This window comes from Cupressus sempervirens, chromosome 5, assembly GCF_028749045.1.
Source record: "Cupressus sempervirens isolate cs-2001-9-10 chromosome 5, ASM2874904v1, whole genome shotgun sequence".
NCBI lineage: Eukaryota > Viridiplantae > Streptophyta > Pinopsida > Cupressales > Cupressaceae > Cupressus > Cupressus sempervirens.
In genome coordinates this window covers 93,008,657-93,027,034 of record NC_143122.1, presented here as the reverse complement: position 1 = coordinate 93,027,034, position 18,378 = coordinate 93,008,657, and the positions used below count along the sequence as shown (strand labels likewise).

General features: G+C 40.5%; 1 protein-coding gene across 2 annotated transcripts in view; it reads left to right on the top strand.

Moving 5' to 3' along the window:
• The window catches only part of ALG12 (homolog of asparagine-linked glycosylation 12), a 342,508-nt gene that overhangs the window by 205,870 nt on the left and 118,260 nt on the right, over positions 1-18,378 (top strand). Inside the window, exons 9-11 of one of the 2 annotated variants that reach the window (XM_089828760.1) lie at positions 15,077-15,148; positions 17,850-17,913; positions 18,157-18,260. In XM_089828760.1, coding sequence (XP_089684886.1) covers positions 15,077-15,148; positions 17,850-17,913; positions 18,157-18,260 — 240 coding nt within the window. The remainder of the gene's footprint in view (positions 1-15,076; positions 15,149-17,849; positions 17,914-18,156; positions 18,261-18,378) is intronic. The other variant, XM_089828761.1, reaches the window with a different exon arrangement.

Here is an 18,378-nt window from a genome sequence, read left to right as displayed (position 1 = left end):
GAAAAGTGGAAAGATTCTTGTGTGATTCTTCTCCAATTTTCTTGCACTCCCTTATCAATTCTCTTGAGTTCATCTGCTACAGTAGCCAGATCATCATTCTTGTTCTTTTCTTCCTCTTTCTTTTCTTTAACTTCTTTCTTTTTCTCTTCTAACTCATCTTTCTTTTCCTCATCAGAGCTGGTATACCCTACCGAATTGTCAACACTGGGGCCTTAATCTTTAAATGGATCTTCTGTTGTATCTATAGTTGTGCTGTCAACATCCATGGTATCTGTACCAATTATGATCTGAGGGGCTTGTGATGTGGTGCTTCTGCTCCTCTGCTATCCTTTGCCTCTTTTACCTCTGTATTTGCTGCTGCAGGTGTAGGAACTGCTGGCACTGCTACTGTGGGAATAGGGATGACTCCCCCTATCAGTATGCTTTCTTTCTCTTTACTAGGTACAATAGACGACATTATTTTGTCTTCTGAGGTCTTCTGCACTTTAGTGACCTGGAACTCTGTCATTACCTTAATATCAACATACTCCGTTTCTTTGTTTGCCTCTTCATAATTGCCTCCCATGATTAGAATAGCTCTTTTTTTGTTCCTCAGGAGGGGTTCTATGCTCTTCAAATTTCTCTGAAAATATTCTTCATTCTTAAGTTCACAAAGTTTTCTTATCACTCTTTTATTGCCTTGTCTTCCTCTGCTACTCTCATCTTTATGTTTACTAATCTATCATAGAGATCAGTAGGAATGTGTTCTTGAATATTTACTAAGTTCTTATTCGATAAGATCAAGTGTCTAATAACTATGTTCTCCAAGTGAAATTTGTCAATGTTACTATACAAATCATAGTATTTGTTCAGTTGTACAAAGTTTCCATCATCAATGAACATTGACAGTGGGAGGCAGGACACATCCTCCGAAGACACTGACGACTTGGAGGAGGGGGAGGACGAGGAGGATGATGAGGATGTTGAGGTCATCACAACACCACCACTATTATTTCCAAGGCCCCTCGCAGCTACATCTCACTCTCATTTAGTCCCAGTAGGCGTACACATTCTGGGATTTGGATAGTTTAGGCAGCCTGTGGTTATGACCCCAGTCACCATAGTAGCCCAACCAGTAGCGTGATGAACACCCTGGCCATCAACCCGACAAACATTACCACCCACGGGGATTGCTGAGCCTCCAGTCGACCGAGAGGCTTTGCTAGCTACAGTTGTAGCTCTACCAAAGATAGGGGCTGAGACATATGGTCGCAATTATACCCAATGATGAGGTAGACACAGAAGGGAGTAATGGAGATACGTACACAGTCAGAAACAACTAAGGGTTCGAGGACACCCAGAGTCCACTTAAATGTAGTGGGCTCAGACGCAGTGGTCACAGTAGACGAAACATTGTTAGCAACACCAATAGCAGAGGAGCCTAGTAGGGTAAGCAGAGCTCACGATTTAAGCACATACTTGAATACGAGGTTTAACCTCACACCAGCACCACGAGCATTGGGCATTCTTCCACCTGCGCGGGAAGTAGCCGCAGAAGGAGACCCTATAGGCACACAAACATAGGTGGAGGAGAGTCACCCTACTCAGATCGATGAGATACCACCCTCCTCGATGGATAGCACTGCAGAGCGGATGATAGAAGCAATGGAGACAGCTATGGACCCAACAGCCTGTTGCCGGTAAAATGTATAGTGTAGCTGATGGGTAGAGTAGTATCCGAACGGGCGCGTGACGCTTAAGTCACCCCTTCGGAAAGGTATATGTACACGTCCGAGATGGACTTTGGAAGGAGGAGATATAATCAAGAGATCATTGTAGTCATTGTAATCGGATTGTAATCTGCAAGTGCATACATGAATAAAGTACCTGTTTTGAATTGAATCGTGTTATACATGTGTTAACTTACCCTATGTGGTAAACATTTGGTGCCGTTGCCAGACGTACCTGGAACGAACGAATGATATGAAGATTAATGCCGAATTTGCCAAACAAAGATCAGAATAAGGTAAAAGATAAGAATGAACTAAGTACAGCAAAAGAAATTTTAATTTTAACATACCAAGTAGAACGCAGACAGAGACTTCAGCAAATTGACGAGGGGCACCGAAGGGGTGAAGAGGCACAGACGGAGGGAGTGCACTCACCTAGTAGGCTGAGGAGTGCCAAGGAATTGCTGGAAGAAACTCGACAACGCTTGAATTTGGTGGAGGAAATAAGGGAAGAATTTCTTAACCTGTATATGTCGAGGGGAGAGTGTCCGAACGGAAGGGAAGCAACTTGCATGGCTCGGAGTGCCGAGGGAGCACGAGCATGGAGTGATCTCTTCATTCTTGATACACCGGACGAACGGATACAGACAGAGAATAGAACATCACTTGAAGACTTGTCACCAGACAACGCAGTTGTTGGGAACAAGACTGTTGTCCAGAACAGCGCAGGAGCACAAAACAGCGCGGGAGTCCAAAACAGTGCGGGAGCTCAGAATAGCGCGGGTACACAAGTACCTCAGAATCAAACACAAGTAACGATGGCTAGCCCTAAAGAAAAGTTACCCAAGTTTCACGGTGATGCTTCAGCAGACCCTATCAGACATTGTAAAACGTGTGAAACCATATGGACAGCAAATGGTGTGACGGATGAAGATGATTGGGTAAAACAATTTCCAGCGACCCTACGAGGTGTGCTGATACACTGGTTTTCTGACACTAGTCCTCAGAAACTTAATACATGGGAGAATATTAAAAAAGAATTTATCGCAGAATTCAGATTACTTCGAGATGATAGTGAAATAGTGGCAAAAATCTACAGCACCAAACAAGGAAAGAATGAGACAGTCCGAACCTATGCCAGGCGATTGAAAGAATTGATCGGAAAGATGGAGAGTCAACCAGCAGATGGGTTGAAAAAACAGTGGTTCTAGAGGGGCTACGGCCGGCTCTTAAAAAAAAAATGAAGATTGTACCACCGTCATCATACACCGATGCATATACTCGTGCCATGGATTTAGAAAGTGAATAGAAGACAAGAAGAAGAAACATAAGTCCTCTGATTCAGATGATTCATCCTCAGAGAGTAGTAGTAGTGATGAGGAATCAAACAAGAAGGTGAAAGGGCTACAGAAAGACATGCTACGGATGATGAAAGAATTCAAAAATTTGAAAAAGAATCCAGATATAGTAAAAGGAGAATTGTGGTGTACAGATTGCAAGGGGATGGCCATACGAAGGGTTCATGCACGAAGAAGCAGTTTTGTGACATTTGCCAGGTGGCGGGGCATTCCCTAAAAGAGTGCCCGTTTAACTTGAAAACAAAAGGACACTAGCAGGTGTTACTAACGCAGGAAGCGTCGAACAATAGCAACAATGTGGGCAATGATGCAACTTCAGGTGGATATCGAAACAATAATAGACGCGGAAGGGGTGGAAACAATAACAATAACAATGAAGGCCGGAGTAGAATACAATATGATGCGAATGGACGATCGATGATACAGTGTCGGGCATGTAATCTTTGGGTTCACTTCGTGAGGGACTGTACTACGAAGGAGACGCCGCAGCTACTGTGCAAATGGTGTGGTCTAGGGGACCATGAAGATTCAAAATGTCCAAAGCAAGGCATAAATTTATTAAGTATTGAAACATGTGATGAAAACGTGTTGGCCATCACGCGGGAGCAGGCGAGGAAGGCAAAATATCCGAATGCGGAAGAACAGAAGGAAAGGTTACAAAAAGCCCGAACAGAGATAGAGAAGCAGATGAGAGCGGAGAAGCCACAAGTAAATGACACTGCTGAAACTTCGAAAAGAAACTTGGCGAAACAAGACATGGTGAAATAGATAATGCAAACGGAAGTACCAATTAAATTAAATAATCTTCTTCTCACCATGCCATAGTTACGTACGGCTATCATAAATATGACATCGTCCCTAAGAGTGACAAAGGAAGCAAAGGATAGTAAGGAAACAGCCACGGCAACAGCAAGAGATTCGATGTTACTAGCACTTACGAAAGGTAGACATCCAGCAGGGGTGGAGATGGGCATTTTGGGTACGGTGCTAACAAATACAATAGTAGATGGAGGATCGGGAGTGAATGTGATGCCGAAAATATCTAGAAAAAACTTGGACAACCAACACTATGGCCACCCACCTTTCAGTTACTTATAGCAGATCAACATGGGATAAAACCCTTGGGCACTCTAATGGTGCAGCCGGTAACAATTGGGACACAAGCATTTTTACTGGATTTTGTAGTTATTCCATTAAAAAGAAGAGGGTACGATGCCATCCTAGGATGGGGGTGGCTGGTGCAAGCTAAGGTAAAGCATGATTAGAAAAGGAACACTCTGTCAATGGAGAAGGGAGGTAGGAGATTTATAATTGATTTGCATATACAGATGGTGGGAGAAGAAGCCGCGTCGTCGGACTCAGAAGGCGGTGGCGAGAGTGATGACGAAAGGAAAAAAAGGATGGAAACAGATGATGAAGGGGTACTGAGAATAGAAGGAGGGTCAACTGATGATGACCTAGATTCAGTAAACGGATTACTACATTGGCAAATGGAAGATTATGAAGTCTTTCTGAGCTGCAATATTTTGAGTATCAAGGAAGGAAAAGAAGGCCATGAGTTTCCGAAGGAGTACAATGAACTGAAGGAGGGAGAAGCGCAGGTGGATGAAACACTTGCCCATACGTTCAGTAAAGATAAACCAATAAAGTATGAAGAGCCGACAGTGAAAACAATGAGCTTGGGTGATGAGGAAAATCCGAAGAACATTCTTGTAGGAGATGATTGGAACCCAGTATTGAAGGCAACAGCTTGGACATATAAAGACTTAAAAGAAGTACCACCAGAACTATGTGTCCATTGGATACCATTAATCGAAGGTGCGGTATCTGTACGGAAGCAGCCGTATCGAAGGAATAAGAACTATGCAGCATGGGCCGTGGAAGTTGCACAAAATAGGTGGAAGGTATGGCATCAGAAACGTTTAAAATTAAACAGATTTCAAGCTGGTCAGTTAGTACTAAAGTATAATGGACGAAATGAAATAAGGCCTGAAAAATTTAAAGTTAAATGGGTTGGATCGTATAAGACACGGAAAGTTGGATATAACGGAGCAATTAAATTGTGGACACCGGATGGAAAAGAAATACCAGATGCTGTAAATGGATCAAAGTTGAAATATATAGGGAAAGGAAGGATCCTCTGTGCGCAAGGGAATGAACGAAGAAAAGATATCTGTAAATAATGTACATATGTATAATTTTAAAGCCGAATATAGTTAAAAAATCAAGTGATAAATTGTAAAAGTATGAAGTGATAAAATGAAAGATGAAGCATAAAACGTATTGGAATTTTGGAGGAACAAAAGCCTGTAGTACGACTATAGAAAACATCATCAGATGAAAAGTATGCAGAAAATGGAGCAAAATAACAAAATGATAATAAAGGGAGGAAATTTTAATAAAGTGAGTTCAGAAAGAATTGGAAAAGGAGTCCTTAATGACCGTACGGCCTTCCTTTATGACCATACGGACTCGAGCTTTGTAATGCAAAGTTAAAAATATGTATAATACTATACTACCTTAAAGTAATAAAGTTGTAAATTATGAAAAGAAAGGACCGTACGGCTGATGATGCCTGGAGAAGACTAAGAAAAGACCGTACGGCCCCTAGGAGACTATAAAAGAAGACTGTACGGTCAGACCCAGCATAGAAGAGTGAAATGAAAGACCATACGGCCCTTGGAGACACAAGGAAGCTAAATGGAAGACTGTACGGCCTGAGAGAGACAGAGGAGACCTAAATGGAAGACCGTACGGCTTGAAAGAAAACACATTGTAAAAGGATGACCGTACGGCCTGAAAAACTCACATAGGCTGGAGATATAAGTCCGTATGGTGATACCGTATAGTGAAGAGTAGTGACCGTACGACCTTGAGGTTTTTTGTTTAGTTTATAAATGAAACCATACTAGACCATATCGTACCGTACGGAAGATAGACCGTATGACCTCTAGTGAAAAGACCATACCGTACGGTGGCATAGCGAAGGATACAAAGAAAGACCGTATGGTCCTAAGGCAAGTCGAAACACAAAGAATCATTGATGTCCGTACGGCCCAAAACATTAGCAAGGAATAGCGTAAGAAGATCGTACGACTTTTCCGTACGGATTGGGCGACCAGAGGAAAGGGAAGAAGGTCGTACAATGTACGGCAAGGGAGAAGCTGGGACAGTCGTACAAAGGGTATCAGGAAAGGAAGAGGAATTGCTGTAGCCGATTCACAAAGTAGGTCTGCAGGAAAGAGGATGTAGAAGAGCAAAAAAAAAAAAAAAAAACGACGACAGATTGAAACAGTTCGGAATGAGTAATGCATGATGCCAAAGGGAAGGGTAGACATAAGCAGTTGCTAGAAAGAGTGTGGAATCGGAAAAAAATGATAGAAATGGTGTGTTCTGTGTAGTTTTGTGTAGGTTTCGGAGTGCTAATTTGGTCTTGGCGACCCCCCGCCCTATACCGCACCTGGGGCGCTGCCCCTCGACCCCGCTGGGGGCGTTGCCCCTTAGACCCCCAGTCATTGCGGATATTAGTCATGGGAAGTGTGACCAGTTGATGAGACCTAGAACTGCTATTGTAGGCATGAGTGTTTGTGTGTCAGAGGAGGCACTTGGAGTAGGTGTTGGGCATGAGGCTATCTTGGTGGATGCGTAGAGAGCTCGGGAGGAGCTGATCATCTAGTTGAAGGCAGTATGGTGACACTTGGCTCAGTGTAACCAGGAGTTGGAAATAGAGAAATCAACACGGGTGGCTATCAAGGTCAGCTAAGGAGATAGTATTGTGTTAGCAGAGGCTACAGATGCAACGTGGGTTGGAGACCAGTTTGGTGCAAGCATAGGATGAATGTGAAAGTGATGCGACAGAAACAGATCTATCTTGTTGTAGTTAGTCAATTAATGTATTTTGTTGTTAATTTGTCTCAAATATTTTGTAATTGTTGTTCGGAGATGACCTTTCTTTTGCGGGGGAATGATGTTGTCGGTAAAATGTATAGTGTAGCCGACGGGTAGAGTAGTATCCGAACGGGCGTGTGACACTTGAGTCACCCCTTCGGAAAGGTATATGTACACGTCCAAGATGGACTTTGGAAGGAGGAGATATAATCAAGAGATCATTGTAGTCATTGTAATCGGATTGTAATCTGCAAGTGCATACATGAATAAAGTACCTATTCTAAATTGAGTCGTGTTATACATGTGTTAACTTCTTACCCTATGCGGTAAACACAGCCTACGGTGGGATCAGAGACATCGATGGGAGAGGATGTTGAGACATTTCTCGCTAACATGGTGACTCGAGGTCGCCAAGTAGTGATCTCCGCACAAACACGTACTTTGGAGTTTGCGGTATAGGAGCTGGAGCACGTCATATCTTTCATGAGAGTAGGGTGCCCAGTTGCCTTTTCAGTCTACTCTGAGGAATGCGCGTGGCCTAGCGTAGAGACTTCGGAGATGCGCCAGGAGTGGGCCACCAAAGAGCCGTTTGTGGAGAGCCGCATAGAGACTTTGACTCGCGAGGTAGTCCAGATATATCGTGATGCCTACTATGCTCTACGAAGGAGCCAGGCAGATCAGGTAATGACAGAGAGGGTTTTGGAGGAGTCAGCTACCAGATTAACAGTAGTAGAAGCAAACCTAACTGTAGAGACAACAACTCAAGAGTCAAAGAGAGTAGCTTGGGAGTCAGAGAGGATAGCATTTATGGCCCAACTAAATGAGGCTAGGCACGAGAAGAGTCAGCTATAGAAGGAGTCAACAACAAAGCAAGTAGAGCTTGGGAAGATTGTCAAGATAATGCAATCAGCCTTGGAGATTTAGATGCAAGCCAAGGCAGATTTGGAGATACGGACCAAGCAAGTGCGTGAGCTACAAGCTACTACAAGAACGCAACCTCCTGCTTCTTCTTAGTCATGTTTTGAGTTCTAATGTATAAGTTGTCTCTATTTTGTCGTCCAAAGACGACTTTTCTTTTGGGGGGATGACGTTGTCGTCAAAAGCTTAATTAGAGCCAATGGGATTAGTCTGAAAGGTTGTGTGACAGTTGAGTCATCCCTTCAAAAGGTATATGTACATCATCCTATGTTGGACTTGGATCATCAATCAATAATAATCATTGTAATTAGAATTGCATATCGGCTTATATGAATGAAGTATCTTGCTTTGTGTTACATTCTAGTCTCTTAATGCGACAAACATCTGTGTACCCTGTACGGTAAACATGTGACACAAATTGTCTATTATCATCTTGGTAATAAATGCATCAACATTAAATACTGCACCTCTAAGTTGATCATCATTTCTCTCTAATATGTTCATGACAGTACCTTCAATGTCTATTGGTCATTAGTCCCTTCGATATTAGTGTCACACCTTCGAATATATCATAGAGTAATGTTGTCTGGTTCTAATATGGTAATCTTATGTTATTTATTAATCAATTCCTCAAGTGGCTTTAATGACGACTTTTTCATACCTTTGACATTGATACTTATAAGTTTGTTCGTGTTCATGAACCGTTTGACATCAATGACAATACTTTCATCAAAACAACCCCATGGTGTTGTGGCAAAAGCTAGACACGACAAGAAGTGGGTTGTTACTCGGGATTCTCGTCCTCGTGGATGGGAATTGAGGTTGGCCACCACGGCTAAATGATGGTACCAAGGCTAAATGATGGTACTAATAACAGTTGGGTATAGCGGAGCTTTATATTGTTTTCGTGCTTGTCTACTACTCGAATGGCAATAGCTCTTTATGGTCCTTGTCATGTCCCTTTTAGGATGCTCTTGGTTCCACCAATATTCTTCTTCTTACGGAGACAAATGAGAGCCCCACTCGTCCTCTCCTAGACGTTTCCGGCTATCAATGGTTGTTTTCTTTTAGGTACGAGGTCAGGTGGTCCAGTGGGATGGGGGGTCTGGTGGGATTGCTTGTTTGGTCAAAGATGGCCTTTTCAACATGACTTTTGTAGCTCTCTCTGACAACTTTGCTAGATTCATGTGGATCGACATTGGCCGAGTGACATCACATTGTAGGGACATCTTTAGCACGGTTTGCTATTTTCTGTCGACTTCCTTGTACTACACAGTTCACAGCCCAAAGAGTGGTGACCCTTTTGAGGACCTATATGAGCGCATCACTAGGTTTTCTGCCATGGGTGACATCATCATTCTGGGGGATTTTAATGCATGGACTAGGGATCATTAGACGCCCTTTCATGATCCTCAGTTTGATTCAATCTATACAACAGAGTTGTATCCAAACACTCTGGGCTTGCAATGATTCTTATTAGACAAGGTTCCCCTTACCTAGTATGGCTGCCATTTGCTTCAATTATGTGAGTCTTTGGCCATGGTGATCCTGAACAGGTTTCCTTGAGTCTAGTCATTTCACCTGTTGGCCCCATGGCATTGGCATGAGTGTTGTGGACTAGGCTCTCTTTTTTGTTTCCTTCATCCCCTCCATTAGCCACTACACCATCTCTTGTCTGCCCCTGGCTGATCACACCCTCCCTAGCTTCGTCTTCTGGGTCTCCCATCCCTCCCCTCATCCCTTCACCCCCTTCTCACCCCCTCCCCCCTTGAGGCAACCCTCACGACCCCCTCAACTTGCGCCACCCGCACCTCATTTTGCTTTTCCTAGAACAACAATGACCTCTTCGTCCACCTTCTTAGACAACTCCTATCCCAGGACTCTTTTATTGACTCTGAGGACGGTGTTTCCATGTTTGACTAGCTTGCTTTTGTGATGTGAGAGTCTGCCCTCCTTTACAAACCCATTACACCTCCCTCCTCTCTCGTAACCCCAAGCATAGGAGTGTGTATCCCATGAATCAGTGGTATGATGAGGACTGCAAGTCCCTTCACCACTCGTTTCGCTCGACTTTCTCCACTCTTTGCCCCAGGTTCACTTAGTTGAGGCTCGATTATCACTGCCTTCCTCACCAGAAGAAGTGGATTTTTTTCACGATGCAGTGTAGATCTCTTTGTGCCTCTCTTTTGCGATCTTCAAAGCTCTTCTCACATACCCTTTTCCCTTGCCATCCTCCTTCCCCTTACGCTGGTTCAAAGCTCTTTGGTCTCCCACATCTCTCCTCTCTGCGAGATCCCCGACCAACCCCCACTTCACCTCACCCCTTTGCCTAGTTGCCACCTTTTCACCTTCTCCAATAGTAGTAGGGCATTTAGATACATGAACAGTAGCAGTGTAACAGTTTTAGAAGGGTTCCAAGTGGAGCTCTTCAAACTTGGTTTCATTGTTTTGGGCTTCTTTTTGATATTGCCCTTTAACAAAGTTATTTGTATTGGTTTTCCCGACTCTTGGTCGCGACACATTATCCATCTGATACATAAGACCGGGTCAGTTTCAGACCTTGACAACTTAAGACTATCATGATTGGGCACACTTTTGCCAAACTCTAGGCCATAGTGTTGAATACTATTTTATTGAGGGAGCTTGATTGTCGACAATGTTGGGCTAGGGGGTAAGTTGGTTTCCCTAAAAAAATTTGGACCATGGAACATATTTTGCCTCTGTGAACTGTCATCAAGGAGGCTCGATGTTGCTTGGCAAAAATCTATTTTATTTTGTTGACTTTCACAAAGCTTTCAATTTTATCCTCGGACGACTCTTTTCCCAAGACCTAAGGACATTGGAATCTTAGAGACTCTTCTGACTACTGTCACAAGGCTTAATGAGAGTGTGGTGGGAAAGTTAAAGACTCCACAGTGATTCTCGGATCCTATTCAGAGCACCATTGGGGTAAAGCAGGGGTACCCTTTCCTCCACTCTCTTTGGTATATACATTGATGAGCTTGAGACTTTCCTCCAAGGTTTTTCGCTTCCTGCAGACAACTGCTACTTACACCATGGTCTGATACCCATTTTCCTATTTGCTAAGGATGTGGTTCTTTTAGTTTCATCCCTAGAGGGGCTTCAATAGATTCTTGATGGTTTGGCCTCCTTTTGTGATTCAAGGCAATTAGTTGTGAACTTGGGTAAGACTCAGGTGCTAGTCCTCAACTGCTTGAAGACCTCACATCTCCACTTCTATTTTTAGGGCAGCCAGATTCAGATCACCTCCACTTATACTTGGGGGTTAAGTTCTCCAAACCCCATTTTTCCATGTAGCCCCGAGTCAATAAGGGACTTGGCTCCCTAGCTATGCTTGAGAGACAATGCTTCAAACATCACTTCTAGGATATCGTGACCAAGATTTCCCTCTTGGACTCCTTGTTCAAATTGACTATCCTCTATGACTACTATTTGGGGGCCCTCTCTTTTGGAATCCAATTAGGCTTCAGTTATGAGAGTCCAAACCCTTCTGCTTCGGCATATAATCCAATGTCATCGATCCACCCTCTATAGTATCATCTTCATCAAGTTTGGTGCTTATCGCTTCCAGCAAGGGACCATCTTTGTTCTAGTTTGGTTTATCCATCGACTTCAAGGCTTCACTAACTCCTATGATGGTCGTTGCAAATATTCTTACTTCGCCTATTGCTCTTATGAGATGGTCACAAGATCTGATCTTGCTAGGTGGCAGGGCTCAATGTTGGTTATTGTAGATCTCTGCTCTTCTTGGTTCGAATGGGATCACAATTGACCGCCTTTCCCTGTTTCAGTTCTCCCTGGATGCCCACACTCACCTCCTTCCCTCTTGGAAGGAGCTCAATGTGCACGTCAAGGTCGATATCTACAAATAATACATTATCACAACTTGAAGTAACCCTCTGGGGGGCTCCGACTTAGAATGGTTTTTAATGTTCAGCATTGCATGGATATTTAGGACAGGATCATTGTTCGCCCTTGGTACCTCACTCACCACTAGACTTATGCCCTCTGCATCTCTTTGAGATCTTTTAGAATGGGCTCCCATTAGCTACGTATTCAGGAAAACTAGATAGATAGAGAGGGCAAGATTTTTTACCTCTGCTCTCTTTAGGAGGTAGAGTCGGAGACACATTTTATTTTTCATTTCCCCATTTACTATGAGATTAGAGGGAGATTTTACTACTTTTTTAGAGGGTGCAAGAGTTTATCGTCTTTTTTCAAATACCCCGATCAACGATGTTTTGCACTTTATTTGCAAGAGGCCATACGCCTCCGCGATCACACTCTTGAGCCTTAGTTCCCATCGAGACAGACTTCAAATCAGCTCATCACCTCCTTTTCTACTAGGTCCCCTGCCCAAGGGATGAATGGGTAGCTTGACCTTTCTTCTACTTCTTCAAGCCACACTAGATCTGTGAGATGTAGAAGGTACACTCGGCAACGCCGCCCTACCTCCAGCGATTCCTCAAGATGGCCCATGATCATTACACGCCTTAGCCTCAGACCATATTCTTCGGTTCTAGACTACTTCTCACTTTTGAGAAATACTTAGGTTTTCTTGGCTCTGTCTCTCTACTTTTTGCTTTTGTGTTTTGTTCTTTGTGTAGACACTGTTTGGTGCTCTTGTTGCTGGTTGCGGCCTTGTTGTAACCTTTTCAGTCCCTTAGATCCATTTCTGGTCTATTTTTGGACATTAATAATTTAGCTTATCTTATCTTATCTTATCCAACAACAAAAACTTCATGATACACACCATCATCTTTATTTTTTTACGATGCCAAAAATAATGTTAAAAGTGGCAGAAAATAGAGATTTCATGTATGGATTGCAACTTGTCTTCTTGTGCAGCCTGCAATTCACATACAATGTAGTTAGTTTACTTGTGTACAATCTCCTTCTTACTTGTCCGTTTGGTGTACTCAACTTGTAGATCCTTGTGTTGATGACAATTTTATATCTTTATTAGCTAATGAGTACATTATAGAGAAGAAAAATAGATACGATCAACCAAGGATTACAATTCATCTGATGATACCATACTTCCTCCTTTGGCGGCACATGACATATTTAAATGACCCAACAACTGCCAAGAGCAACACTCCTCAAGGTCACGTGCCATATGTCCTTACCCCTATCTTGGGAGGTTCCTTACGTGTCATATGTCCTACCCCTATATGGGTAGGACATTCGCAATTCCAACACTGCACTCCTAATCCGCTCCTCTTGGGTAGTTTGGATAAAAGAATTGGGTCATTGCATTATAAGTTTAACATTTAACTAGATTGGAATTCTAAATGTTAATTGTTAATTTCCTAATAACGTATATATCATATATACATGTGTGTGTGTGTGTGTGTACTCATTTATATACATATGTATACATCTATTCAGGTTCATTATTGTTAGACAATATACTTATTCATTTGACTTTTTTTAATTGCCTTGAATTGTTTAAGCTCATAATTGGATAAGACCCCTGAAATTATTTATATTATACTGTGGATTTCCATGTTTGTAATCTGCTACATTCTTCCTATTTAAATATGCAGTTGAATCAATATTCATTGAACAATGATTTATATATTGATACCTCAATACCCATTGTTGTGTGAATTCCCATATTATTATTACAATCTATCCATCTATTATCAATATACGGTCTATTATGTGATTAACATGATAGTATTCATTTATCCCCATACTGTTATGCGTTTTCCATTATTTCCAAACAAATAACCAGCACAGAGACAGTTAATGGGAAATGACCTGCAATATTTTACGGTAAAAAGCTGTGTCTTTAACAGGATATGGTTGTACTAAAAAATCTCCATGTCCCCTAAGAGAATTGTAGATATTCTTCAGCAAAGTCCTAAATCATTTTTTTATTATGGTCAGTATTATTGTTACTAATCCCCACCGTCCTCCTCAAGTCCATTCAATATGCCTGTAAAGATTGCAATCAACTTCCATTTGTAATTTGATAGAGGAAGGGATGGATCCCTTTGTTGATGTGGAGGCACCTGTCTGAATAGTTGTGGCCTTCCTTGATGCTCGTTGACAAAGTCACAGCCTTGTATAAGAGAAAAACATCGACTCTATAGTTGATACATTTTAGGAAGGAGATATATGTTTGTAATGTATAGTCGATACATATTACCAACTTAACTGTTTTTAAATGTGAGGAGTTGTACACACACACACACACACACACATATATATGTATATTATTGAAAGAGTTTTATCTATTAGAAAATATATTTTAATCAATTTATACTTGAACAATTAAAATTAATCATAAAAAGTATATTTATTGAAAAATATACATGTATATTAATTAATTTAGAATAAGTTACGAATTGGTCAAATAAGGTTCATGACACACTTTACCGACATGGCCCCCTGCTCCGCTTCTGCTCCCCATGTGTATGTATGCTTGCTCTCTCTCTCTCTCTCTCTCTCTCTCTCTCTCTCTCTCTCTCTCTCTCATAGATATATTTTCTGGTTCGCTGGTGTTAATGGGATGTTTCTTACTTTTTCAGCCCTTTTCTTACAAGATAGATGATGTTCAGTCTCTTTTGTCTATCACATCATAAAGATCCTTGCCATTAACCTATATGAAGCTATACCATCAATCTAGATTTAGTCTCTACTATAAAATTGAATGCTTGAGGCTACATTTTTGATAGACAATATTTGGGGATCAAACAATAGCATTCTTGGTTCACAACCTTGTCCACTTTTAATCTCTTTCGTAAATTATAAAGTCACGGCCACAAAGGTTTTCCCAGAAAAAATGTCTTTTGTATATATTATTTGCTAAAGATCCAAGACATGAAACAATCTAACCTTTTGGGTCCTGAAATGTCCAAATATGTTGGGAAACCAGATTCTAAGCACTTTAGCCTTGACGAATTGCAAGTGAAGGAAGGGAGATTCAATCTTAAAGTTTTCTCATTCTGCATAGTATCTAAAATGGAATTGGATGCTAGGATATTTTTCGATTATGCTTTATTTTGAAATTTCTATTGCACTCTAATTTAGTAGGAACTTTTATTGGAAATATATTGTAAAAGAAAGGATATGAAAATTCAATTTAAATCTCTATTCTTCATTTGTCTTAGTTTGTCAGAACTTTTATTGTACTCTTGTGCTTTACATTGATTTGTTATTTTTGAAATGCAGCTTTTTGCTACCATTGTGTTCCGATGTGACACTATATTGCTTTTAGGTCCAATTGGTTTACAACTTCTGTTGGTACGTAAGACTGGACATTTGAATTGGATATGTTTTTTTGTTAAGGGATTTCTCTTTATTTCTATCTTTTTTTTTTATGAAATTCATCTTTTTAATATAAAATCATATCATACATTATTATACATATGTTAAGCTAGCATCACCTTAGTTTTTCTTAATTGATAAATATTACTAAAATGATCTTAATAAGTAAACCAAAAAAATATCTCAATATGTAAATCACCTACAGTATATAGGGAAAATTATCAAAACTGCCACCACATATCGACCTTATAGTGCAACATAGATATTATATCAAACATCAATCTTATATAATCTAGCAAACTACTTCCAAATGATAGTGGCACAGAACAGTATGGAAACAAGGATCAGCTGAAGGAACTGTTGTAATACTGTCTGGATTATATGATGTCCCCTATTATGACGCTGCCAATTTCCAATATTAACATGCATTATTATGCATTTAGATCAGATTAGACTAAGAAGTAATGAATGATTCATTATACATCATACTTAAGCTCAATTTTTTACTTCTTTCCTAAACATCAACACTAAGGAGGATGGAGATTTACTTGTCATAAATCTGATTTCTGTTTAAGTGCATTTACATCACCAGGAAGTTGAACAACTACTGGTAGAGCCCTGCTTATTCAGAGGGTCACTGCAGCATCAAGTTGATCGACAGGTGTTGGTTCAACGATATGTGTGCAAGTGTCTTCTTCCAAAATGATTTCCTTCATCTTAGACTCGGGTACCAAATATGTCTTTGTAGTAGATGATGTCATTGGCTATCTTGTTTCGGTGTCGTGAATGTCACCATCCATCAGTTTGCATGCAAAAGTGTTCTTAGAGTGTTCGACCAATAGATGTGCTTTCCAAACAGCAAAAATCTGAGATAGATACCATATGGCATCGTTGGGTGCCATAGTGTGATCCAAGTCCAAGCTCTCAATTCTCCGAACAGGTTGGCAAAATCACCACCTCTGACACCACTGTAATCTTTTGTTCCTGGTTCCTATCAGGAAATTGGTTCTAGTTCCTGTCGAGAAGTTGCCTGGTTCCCATCTCGAAGTTGCTCGGTTCCCGTCAGGAAGTTCGAGCTCCCATTAGGAAGTTGTTTGTTTCTCGTCAGGAAGTTGCGTGGTTCCCATCGGGAAGTTGCTTGATTCTCGTCAAAAAGTTGCTTGGTTCCTATCAGGAAGTTGCTTCTAGTTCCCGTCAAGAAGTTGCCTGGTTCTCGTCGGGTAGTTGCCTAGTTCCTATTGGGAAGTTGCTTCTTGTTCCCACCAGTAAGTTTCTTGGTTCCCATCAGGAAGTGCTTCTAGCTCCCGTCCGGAAGTTCCCTAGTGTACGATATCTGAAATGGAGGTGGTTCGTGCGGGGTGTTTGTGTTGTAGGGAGTAGATCAATATGGAGTTTTAATATCCTTCATTAACTAATTGAGGAAGACATCTAATTGTCAGTACACAAAAGTACACCATATAACAAATACACAAGCGAGACACAATTTGTCACAGAGAGAATATAGTTGCAAACAATGATGGTACTTGGATTTTCCAAATCCAAGTAAAGTAATATATATAATGGAATAGGGTGAGGGAATCCCGTTGAAATGGTGATAGTCAAGTAGGGAAGGTCTTGCACTTCTGAAATGGCGAACAATATTGAACTCCAATAGGAATTCACATTACAATAAAAATAACCCATATTGCATACTAACAACTTCCTATATGCTGCACATAAATACCCCTTTGGAAAAAACTCCCAAGGGTTTACAAAGAATGTCGACACGGCAAACACCTACTGATACTTGATAAAAATCCGGCCCCTTTATCAATTAAATCTATTAATTAAATAAGTCCTTGTGATATTATTTAATTCTTAGGACCATTTAATTAATTGATCTAATTAAAATATTTCTTTTAAAATTGGGGACGTTACATCCTTTGACTTCATTGTTAGCTGCAGCAGTATTTTTTAGGCCCTTATGCATTCCAAACACAATTTTTCCTCAAATAAGATAACCCTTTCCTGAGACAATTGCCATTAAAAGCCCTTTTCATTCACCTGCAAGGACAAGGACAAGAACAAGAGATGACAGAGGAGGTGCACATGAACAGGACAATCTTTGAAAAATGATTCTTGTTTGCTTGAAAGACCTTATCTGGGTTGAAACTTGACAAACTATGAAAATTTTATATGGTTACATCATTATTCTGCTCATGAGAATTACACAACCTCAAGATTCTAAGTACAACGATCACTTATGTGTGATACCATTTACAGTGATTAGTATGACTGTTTTCATCATTTTTTTACTATTTTGCATTTCTACATGTCCTTTGTCATTTGTGTGTTCCCTACCATTGCATGTTGAATATGATTCATTTTATAATTTAGTATACTAATGACTCAGTTTATGGATTATTATTCATCCAACACTTTGTCTCACTGTGGATAATCAACTGTTGGAAAATTAGGTTTTTGAAATAGTTAAACTAATATCAGGGATAAAAAACAGGGACATTTCTTCTTTTTTCATCCTAGCAAAGCTATTTAAAAATTTGTTTCTTTTCATTCTCAAATTGTAATGAGTTATGGATTAAAATGGGTAGTAATTATATTCCAACTATTATGCATTATACCAATAATAAAAAAATTGTCAAACTTGTTCTTACACCATTCTGTCAAATTATGACAGACTAGACAAATTACAATGTGGGATGCCATACGGTGCTGTGCGGTAACGTCTCTTTTGAGCATAGGTTAACTCTTTCGGAGTATTCTCTCCTTTCCATTTTTTAGTGAAATTTGTTTGCTTTTTTTTCTTTTAAGTTTCCAATTTGTTCTTTCAGTTATAATAAAGCATCTTTACACCCACACAAGCTCTTCAGTTTTCCTTTTCTTTAGATTGAAGATGCACTTATTTAAATTTAATAACCATGGAGAACTATTTGACAGGTGAATGCATATTTTTCTGATTTGTATTTCTCTTTTAAATGTGACAGGATTTACAGTCGTAGTTGACTCAATTATGTGGAAAAGGTTTTTATGGCCTGAAATGGAGGTTTTGTGGTTTAATTCTGTCTTGAATCGCAGCTCCGAATGGGGTGTATCCTGCTATTCCCTGAAAAACAGATTTTGAAAATGTGTTCCTCAAAAAGTTAACAATCAGCTGATGCATTTTTAGTTTTTGATAGTTTGTTATGAAGGATATTCTTGAAAATTTG